Source organism: Apium graveolens, chromosome 9 (genome assembly GCF_009905375.1).
Source record: "Apium graveolens cultivar Ventura chromosome 9, ASM990537v1, whole genome shotgun sequence".
Lineage (NCBI taxonomy): Eukaryota > Viridiplantae > Streptophyta > Magnoliopsida > Apiales > Apiaceae > Apium > Apium graveolens.
Genome location: NC_133655.1, coordinates 252,147,317 through 252,157,746, shown reverse-complemented (window position 1 = coordinate 252,157,746; position 10,430 = coordinate 252,147,317). Strand labels below are relative to the sequence as shown.

General features: G+C 33.1%; 1 protein-coding gene across 2 annotated transcripts; it reads left to right on the top strand.

The window, feature by feature from the left end:
- Window positions 1–308: 308 nt before the first annotated feature.
- LOC141684117 (IAA-alanine resistance protein 1) lies at window positions 309–8,820 on the top strand. Of its 2 annotated transcripts, XR_012560544.1 has the most exons (12): window positions 309–942; window positions 1,833–1,916; window positions 2,051–2,100; window positions 3,944–3,995; window positions 4,509–4,634; window positions 5,576–5,856; window positions 6,384–6,536; window positions 7,002–7,109; window positions 7,659–7,760; window positions 7,978–8,022; window positions 8,154–8,370; window positions 8,593–8,820. XR_012560544.1 is itself a non-coding variant. In XM_074488956.1 (11 exons), exons 1-11 carry the CDS (start codon window positions 621–623, stop codon window positions 8,304–8,306), a joined length of 1,476 nt encoding a protein of 491 aa, XP_074345057.1. In that variant the 5' UTR covers window positions 309–620; the 3' UTR covers window positions 8,307–8,820. The 2 variants fall into 2 exon arrangements, 1 of the variants encoding a protein (XP_074345057.1); XM_074488956.1 differs by having other exon boundaries at window positions 8,154–8,820.
- The last annotated feature ends 1,610 nt before the right edge of the window (window positions 8,821–10,430 follow it).

Here is a 10,430-nt window from a genome sequence, read left to right as displayed (position 1 = left end):
TGCATTTAATGTGCATGTAATTTGGTCAATCCTGTATAAACATCCATATTCATTTATTTTGCATGCACTGAACAAATATTATTAATATAACAGCTGAGACCTTGCCTAACTCGTTTAACCCAATCCAAATCGAACCAACCCCACATATAAGAGTAGGGTTGTCTTGTGTTTTTTTATAAGTCGGCTTAATAATTTTCAAACCGATTTAATTGTGTCGGGTTATTAAAATGTCTTCAATCCGACTAATCCGACCCACGTTGGTACACGGTTCTGTTTAAAATATCTCCACACATTTATTTAGCAGTAGGATCTGTTTGGGACGGGGGATGTCTAATCAACAAATCAAATCCGGGCACCATCTTTCCCAGAATCACTCTCTTCCTTCAAACCATCCCAAACACGCCCTTAATCTCAATCCCCAAACACCTCTCTCTCCCTCTCACACACACACACCTTCCTTCCTCCCTAAGCATTACTCTCTCTCTCTCTCTCTCTCTCTCTCTCTCTCAGGGATTATAATTTCATCTCTCTCTCACTCACTCTCAATTAGGAATTGTAATTTCATCCCTCTCTCCCTCTCTCTCTATTAGCGCTAGTAGTCTAAATTGTCGCCCCAAAAAATGTCAATTCGCAATAAACAAATCATGATTTCATCATCACTTGCGTTACTCACCATTTTAATTCTTGCACTCACCTTAAATATTACCATTGCTCATGACACTGGATCCTGTACTTCTCACATCCACCACAACGATGTGCACCCGCAAACTCACACTCACACTCACCAATGTGATCACGGACACCATCACCACCATGATCATCATCACGATATTCGAAGGAAGCTTCCAGAAGAGTTAGCCGAGGAGGAGGATCTCAAATTAGGATTTGATTCTTACTATTACGATCATGATGATCCCGACATTCAACTCCTCACTGGTTTAGGTACAATTTTTCACTTCTCCCGCTAATATATATTTATTAAATTATACAGTAAAATCTCGATAAACCTCGATGAAACAGCGCAAATTTCTTAAGTTCCGAGGCTATTAATTTACAGAGGTGTAAATCTACCTGTATATTTTTAGGATTTAATTTTCTATATCATCATGCCATTTATTGAAGCAATCTGGATTGTCCAATGAATAGCTATAATTGGTGCTAATACCTAAAATGTAAATACTCGATTTTAGGAGCATTTGCTTGTAAAGATTTAATATGTAATTTATTGATGCATTTGAAAAGATTGGAGATAAGCAACACATTGAGACCCTTGTTTAAGGTGGAGACTGATTACATTGTTCTATTTAATGTCGATCTGCAAATCGCTTATGACTGAAAATGGACTAGTTTTTAGATGCTTGTGGTATACAATTAAATGTTTGATTAAGGTGATATTTATTTTCGAGGAAAGTAATGTAGTGGAATCTAGAACTTATGATTTGGCTATTTTTCTGTCATTACTACTGTACTGAGTATCAAATTGTTACCTTTTTGGATCTTACAGTAATGCTACTATAGTATTAGCTGTGTAATATATTAATATGAACATTATATTAGTGGTGATTTTGAAAGGAGAGTAAAAGGAAGGCATTCAAGTTATATTATTATTGAAAGTTGATTTTAGTTTTATAGTACTGAAATGGATGCAATATTTCCTAATAGGTTCCCTACATGGTCAATGAAGTCTTTGTACTTTGGGTAGTCATCGAATTTAAGTAACCAGCAGTTTCGATCTATGACTCTATCTAAATTACGAATTCTGGTTCAACTCATAAAGTCTTCACCCCCCCCCCTTTATTTCTTATTTGCTCATCCTTTAGCCGTAACTGCAGGTCTTTGGGTTAATGCTATGGGATGCTCACTCTTGGTTAGCTTGGCGTCTCTTATATGCCTGATTATATTGCCATTAATCTTTGGTAAGTAACTTCACTGCAGTAAGTGGTGGTTCTTTTTTTCCTTAGCGTTAGCAACCGGTTTGCTAAAACATTTTTTTGTCATTTTTCATTTGTCTTCGCCCACAGAAGAAAAACTGAACTGTGATTTATTGCAGTACAAGGAAAACCTTCAAAGACAATTGTTGATGCATTGGCTGTATTTGGGGTCAGATTCTTAGCTCCATGACTCTTTTGCAATGATCTATGATTTTTTTTTCTTTCACTTGTGAGACCTTATGCTTTGGCAGTATATTAAAATACTTCCATTTTTTGTGTTTCTCCTTTTATTTTTTGTTGACATGTGCTTGACAATTTATGAATAATTCTACCTTTTTATTATGTCTGTTGCACTTAGAAATTAGGATGTCAGCTTTTAATAATGAACAATAATCATTTATTTCCTTCCCTTGTGAGCCACATATGTCTCCGTAGTAAGAGCAAGTCCAACGCAATGCTATAAGTGGTGCCATTTCTATAATTTGAAACCAAATGACAAAAATTTCAACTTCAAAGGAGTTCTATACTTGGATGCAAATATGCATATATGCATTCTTGGTTCTAAATTTGAAACCAAGGATGCATATATGCATATAACCACATCATCAAACTACTACAAATGAATTTGTAGATGAATGTTGTTGTGCTTTAAATGAAACTTAGGGGAAAGTGACAAAATTTAGGTAAATTAGGAAATATTTGGTTTCAAAATGCATCTAGCATTGGAGTTGAAGTTTTATTTTAGCATCAAAAGACACTTTTTGGTGCCAAATTATAGCTATAGCTATAACTATTTTGCATCTTGCATTGGACTTGCTTCAAGTGATTGAAAAGGATCCTAGTAGGCTGAGCTCCACTTCAGTCTTTGCAATTTGCATTTTTTAAGTTATTAAGTCATGGTTCTTGTTCTCAATGTAACATTTTTCCCTTATCACTCAAGTTACTTTTATTGTCAGTGTAGTTTTTATGTAGGTGTGAAGGGTATAATACTGTATCATGCATTGATAACAACATTTGTGTATGTTATGCATCATCTCATACTGCTGTATTAGCTTACTTATAATTAATTTAGTGATAAAATCTCTATCTTTCCTCTTTATTTTGGAGAGGCAATAGACACCCATTCTCAATAAGGGGCTAGGACAATTCCATCTTTCCTCGTCACAAAAAACTATAAATGGGACTGTGCTTGTATATCTTTGAGACTTGAAAACAATGTGCAGTGAGAAATACTATTGAATTCGCAAAGTGATGTAAAGTGCCATGGGATTGCTCACAATTAAACCGATACGATAGTCACAAAACATTGTGATGATTTTGGCTTGTGCAGTTTGACCTTAAAGAGTAGTTCTTGATTATCTTTGCTTATCTTTTCTATTGACTGGGCTATAATGCTATATAAATATATTGCCCTGTGTGCTACTTCTGATATATCCGTTAAGGCATCCTGGGTGCTAGTAAACTCTTAAGCACACGTGTTGGCCATATAAAAATCCCCATATTTGAAGCAGCTAATATCGGCCCTGTTCGGAAGTGTGCTTTTTGACAAAAAAGATAGCTTTTTGGATCAGATTAGAGGTCTGAAACCTCTGATATTAGTGTTTGGTAGTTAGCTTTTTGAAATACCGATTTGGTCCCAAAAGCTACTTGGAGGGTTTTTTTCAATTAATGTATATATAAAGCTAATTTAAACATCTATTTACTAAACAGTTTTTTTCGAAACAGCTAAAATTCATTCCGATAGTCAAAACAGCTTACTCAGTTAGCTAGTCAAAACAGCTAATTCAATCCGCTACAGCTAACAGCTAATCGCTAATTGCTAAACAAGGCCATTGTGTTTGTTGATTTTTTTCTGTGAAGACAAATTTTTAGCTGTGAAAGTGCACTTCTATTTTTGAACTAATAGAGACTTGGTACAATTAGCTTTCATGCATGATCCAAAACATCTCTCTTCTATTCGGCATGTTCCTTCACTATATTAATCTAATGTCTTCTCCGTTTTTGTATTGCAGGCAGGTGCTATGCTAGGAGATGCTTTTCTACATCAATTGCCCCATGCATTTGGTATGCTATAAGCCTCTCTCTCTCTCTCTCTACCCCCCTCTCTCTCCCCCTCTCTCCCCCTCTCTCTCTCTCATACTGGTATCATTTCCTATTTTATATATGCAGTTGCATAATTAAGAATGGCTTTACAAATCTGATAACATCCTTATACTTCCCAACTAATATGGATTAATGGGGAGAACTAATGTAGAAGTAGATTTGAGCCGAAAGCGTTTTTAATGTGTCTACAGAGTAAAAGCAAACCTTATTTTGCTACAGAATTGTGTGCATGATGATATGTACATTGAGATTTGACTTGTAAGAAAATCAGGTGATCTGTTTAACAAATCACTGTTACTCTTCTAAAGTAATAATAAATAAAAGCATTCTGATCTATCAAGTGTAGAATTCAATTCAGGTGGCAGTCTTTTTCAATGTCTGTATGAGCAGGGGGTATATCTTTAAGAGAAATAAAAATACGAGATGACTTTTGTCTTAAAGTTTTTAAGCAAGAATTATCATATCTATTTTCAGGTGGAGATAACTCGCATTCACACGATCATGAATTGGACCATGGTCATAATGTTCATTCAGAAAATGGACATTCACATTCACATTCACATTCAATAGAAGACCTCTCCGTCGGGCTGTCCATACTGGGTATGTTTTTTGAACACTTTTATTAACTAGATGTCCCAGTGCTCTCTTTATTAACCTCGAAAGGTGACCTTTATACATTCATCTCATATTTGCATTTTGTTCTAGCAATTTGGAAGTATCTCAAGAAGATTATGTCATGTCTACAGAATCAGGCAGAGTGTTATCATTAATGTACTGAAACTAGTGAAATTATACCATTCATATATTTATATGTTGCTTAATTCTTTTCTGACTCTTTTTGAGTGTATTGCACACTTAGCTGAATTGGTTCTAGCTGATGGACAATACTTTTTCTTTTTGATTTATGGGTTAGTTAAAATAATTTAAGCACTTGAAGTGCATGTAATTTCCTTGTTACACTTTTTTAGAGGGATAGAAGTACATTTGCTGATACAAGGGGCGCTTGTAGCCGAAGCATTAAGTTTTTGTCGGTCGGTCAGTAGTTGGACCAGTTAATGGACCTATTTATATTAATACTTATTTTAACAGGCCTAATTATTATCAAAATCTATTTTTAATTAAAACACATTTAACTATTCTAATTTAAACACATCCCTATGACCTACTTTCTTTGAAACCTACTTTTTAATGCCCTAATTACTAATAACAAATTTTAACGGGCCTAATTATATAAAAACCATTATAATTAAAACACATATCACAATTCTAATTTAAAAACATATAAATAAAATGAAATATTGAATGTAAATGATAAGATAAAATAAATTATATTGAAAGAAATCTGTGCATCGCAAGGGATACAAGCTAGTGTTATATAAATTTATATGGATGATTATGTTTTAAACCAGGAAGCTAATTTAGACTGTAGGCCAAGGTCGTGATTGTGTGTCTGGGCTACATATTTGTTGTTAGCTATTCTGTGTTTGTGAGGGTAGCAATTAGCCTTAGTTGTTACGATTTGCATATTTTGGCTGTTGCAGCTGGAATTTTTCTTTTTCTCCTGGTAGAGAAGGCAGTGAGGTATGTTGATGATATGTGTGGAGAAACTAATGCACAAAGTCATGGCCATCATCACCATCACCATAAGAGCAGCAAAAAGTTGAAGGATGACACAGATGCTGTTGATGATCTTCAGGTTTCATCTGTCATCAAAAAAGGTGGAAGCATATCAAATGTGTCTCCAGAAGGAACAAATGAAGACAAAATTACCGATGACTGTTCAAATGGGGAACTACAAAGTGGAACTGCTGTTCTCAGAAAGGTAATTAAAGAGCTTGAAAATTTTAATAAGCTACTGTACAGGTGAGAAATTTCCTTATCTGATTCAAATAAAGGATAACATGGCACACTTCCCTCCTAAAATACTAGTTCTGCCAGTTTATAAGTATGTACCTCTCTGCATATATTATGTTAGTGAACTGTTTCCCCAGTAAACACTGTTGAGATTCAAAAGCTATATAAGCCGTCATCTATGGTTTCAAAAGAATCACCTAGAAGTTACATATCTGAATGTGTTTTGTCATTCGTTCAGAGCCAACAGTATGAGCTCATGTGTATAGGTCCCGTAGCACATCATAGAAGTCATGCACATCATAGGAGTCATGTTTGTATACTTTACAGACACACACACACACAGAAATATTTAGAGAGAGAGAGAGAGAGAGAGAGAGAGAGAGATCCTTGCTTTAGAATCCTAGGTACTCATTTGTTTTCTGTTTCTCATTGTTATTGGCCACCCAGAAGTTATTATTCTCGATTTTTTATTTTGACGAACACATTTTGTTCTAGAGAAACATCACCACTGGTGGAGTAGAAGAACAGTCAAAGGTGGATGATTTAAAGGATATCAACAATAATGCTGAATCCACGGATGACCAAAAAGTTGGCGAGTCTCCCTCAAATCTTGTGTTTGGTTATCTCAACCTCTTCTCTGATGGTGTGGTACGTTCTTTTCAATTTTATGTCTCTTTTTAATTGAAACACGGGTTTAAAGTATATATGTCTTTCTGATAGTGTACATTCGCAGGACTGTAACTTTCATGCATGGTTCTACATTTTGAACTGTACTCTTTGTTGTATTTCACGTTTTTTATAAATGCTTCCAGAGTTGTAGATATTTTATAGTTTTCCAGTTATAAATAATTTTTTTCCTTGCAGCTCTAATTTGTCACTGTCGTATCTTTACAGCTACAACTTTGTACAACTTTTTTAGCGGTCGGCAACATTGAACAAATTTGTTTTCTTTTTAGACTCATCTAGTTTGCAGTAAACATGACTTGCTGTAGCACGTCATTCCTGTATCTTAAAAAAGTTACGACATACTTTATGTTATCCCTTGACTGTAGGTACAGAAGTAATAAGTTGGATGATTTTGACTTGCATAACTTTAATTTTTTAACATTGCAGCACAATTTTACTGATGGGATGGCTTTGGGGAGTGCTTTTCTTCTTTATGGATCTGTAGGTGGGTGGTCTAGAACTCTCTTCTTGCTTGCTCATGAGCTTCCTCAAGAGGTTTGGCTTCTCCTCTCTGCAGATTTATGTTACTGGATTAGTTTTTATTAGATTATAGACTGTAGTTCAAGAGTGAAAAGCTAAAACTGTTACTGGCTGTTACAGCCTAGACTGCAGTGGCTTTTAAGTGCTGCATAGTTGATGACTCATTGATAACTCGCACCAACTGTTTTAAAAAAATATAAAATGAAAACAGATTCGTTTTGTAAAATAAGTATGCATTACAAATGGACTAATAAATGTAGTGGTGGTTTTTGTCCAAATAACATATTTAAACTGAGTTGCCAAAATAAATACAAATTTGATATTTTGAACTAATTTAAGTCAGTTTTGATCATTAGTTCTTTTGTATAAAAGGACTAATAGATTTAATTTGGATGTTTGAGTTAACATAACAAACAGGCTTACAGCATGCTAACAGATTCAGTATCTTGGTATATTTGGACTTTGATGATTTGCAGATAGTACATTATTAATGACACCACAAAATTGTTTAATTAAATGTTTTGTATTTGTTGATTACCACTTTGATTTTCCCTTCTTTTGCAGATAGGTGATTTTGGCATTTTGGTAAGGTCTGGATTCAGTGTCTCTGCAGCTTTGTCTTTTAACTTCCTTTCTGCTCTGGCCGCACTGGCTGGAACTGCATTGGTTAGTACGTCATATTTGTTAAGGGTTGAATTATTTTCCCTTCCGTATCATACAAAAGGAAACAACAATTATGGAGTTGGGGGTCGCTGTCCTTTTGTTTTTGCATTTCTTAATTGTCTTTATGATGGTAAAACTGAAGAAAGTCTGTCAACGTGAGGGAGCAAGGCAAGGTAAAAAAAATAGATAAACTAAACAGACTGCGTTGTGGTTTACTCAGGCATTGCTATGGGGACAAGATCCTGGGCAATCATCTTTAATCGAGGTATGCCTAATAATGTTGCTTGCCAATACTCTATTTTTTCCAGTGGTGATTATGATTAGAAAATCATAAAATTCCAGATGAACATGTTGATATACAATAATGTTATTTCTACTTCTGTTCCCTGTTGGTAGGGATTCACCGCAGGTGGGTTTATCTACATTGCTGTAGCTGGGGTTCTTGCAGAAATGAATAATGGCAGCTCGTCATTGAGAAGTACAGGAATTCAGTTAACCTCGTTAATACTGGGCATGACTGTAGCCCTTGGTATATCTCTTTATGAATGACATTGCTACTTACAGTACTTAAAATCTGTGGGGTCTGCAGCCAACTTACAAGGAGCAGTTAAAGGTATATAACAATTTTATGTTATTTGCTGTTTCTTCTTTTGCTTCTTTGTTCCAGTACTCCAAGAGTTACTGGATGCAGCAAAATAGTGGAGATAAAAAACTCAGAATAGTGGAGATGAAAAAACTTTAAAGTTCATCCTATGGAAGCAGTAGTCAGTGTTCCAAACCAGCCATACTTTATTCAATTATTACTAATAGTTGCTTCGTGTTGTTCTCTTTTTAGGCTAGAGAAATTCGGAAGGACGTGGTACAAAATTTAGACAAATGAAAAAATTGCTTGATTCCTGCAGTTAAATTGAAAAACTTGCATGCAGAGTAGTTGCAACTACAAGATTTTGTTTTAACAATGTTGTAAAATATCTCTAGGACATAAGAGTAAAAAACAGCTACTCCCTTTTAATGTATGCATCTTCGCGGGCAAATTGAGGTAACTTCCATGTTTTGGTGGGAAGTAGTCGAGCTCTTTCTTTTTGAGCCAATAAAAACATGGATAAAAGAAATGAGTAATGTTAGGTAACCTAACAATTGTACCAAAATAATTACAAAATGATATGGCATGACACATGTCAACATGTAATTTGTGGGCTCATATGAATACAAGCGGGTCATATATTATTATCAGGAAAGTTACCGTTTATAAAGTAATTGAAAAAAAATAATAATTTTTGGGGTCTCTAGCAAATATGGTAAATCTATTATATATAATATAATATAAGGATTTGATTAGCAATTTAATTAATATGACGATTATACCTTTACATTAATATATATATAATATTTATTTCACCTCATCATTCAATTATTAAAAACTATTAATTGTTGTTTAATTAATATATATATACATACAATAAATCATTCATTTATTAAAAAATATTAATTATTGTACTATTAATACATGCATACATACATTAATATGTATATGCATGCATGCATACATACAATAACTATACACATACATACACACATATCTATAAATTAATACATGCATGCATACACACACATAGGTTCAATATATACACACATACATTTTATCTCATTATTCATTTATTAAAAATTATTAATTGTTGTATAATTAATATGTACATATATACATTAATATATACGTGCATATATACAATAAATTATTCATTTATTAAAAAATATTAATTATTGTATAATTAATATGTGCATATATACATACATGCACATATACATAAAATAAACACACACACATATATATATATATATATATAATACATGCATGACATTCATACATACACAGATACTCATATATATTTTTTGTCATCAATTTTAACATCGTCCACCAACACAATGAAATAACCAAATATTGTATTAACGTATATGAAATAAAAAATAAAACTAACTATTTATACACATCTGTACGATTTATACTTCATTATTAATAATTATGTGACATATATTATATACTTTTACCCTCCCATGGATTGTTAACATCGTTATAGGATTTGTTGATCAAATTAATTCAAATGAAAATTATACCCCTACATTAATATATAAATAATATTTAATTCACCTTATCATTCATTTATTAAAAAATATCAATTATTGTATAATTAATATGTGCATACATACATACATACATATATGTAATAAATGTATACATATATCTAAATTAATACAGGGACATACACACACGTATACATACTTGTATATTCTTATTTGTCATCAATATAACCTCGTTCCAACATAATGAAATAGCGAAATATTATAATAAATTCAATGAAATAAAAAATAAAATAAACTATTTATACATATATGTACGATTTATATACTTCACTATTAATTATTTTATGACATATCATATACTTTCACCGTCACATAGGTTGTTAACACCGTTGTTCGACACAAGGGTAAAAAAATGAATTATGTTGAAGAAAACTTAAGAAAGCGGAGGAAAATTTTGGAGTCATTATAAAAATAATATGTTATTTTATAAAATGTTAACATTCTGACATTCTGTCCCAAAATAAAAAGTTATTGGGACATCGAGTATCATATGTCATTCAGTGAGTAAACTTACAATCCTGACGTCAATTGCCT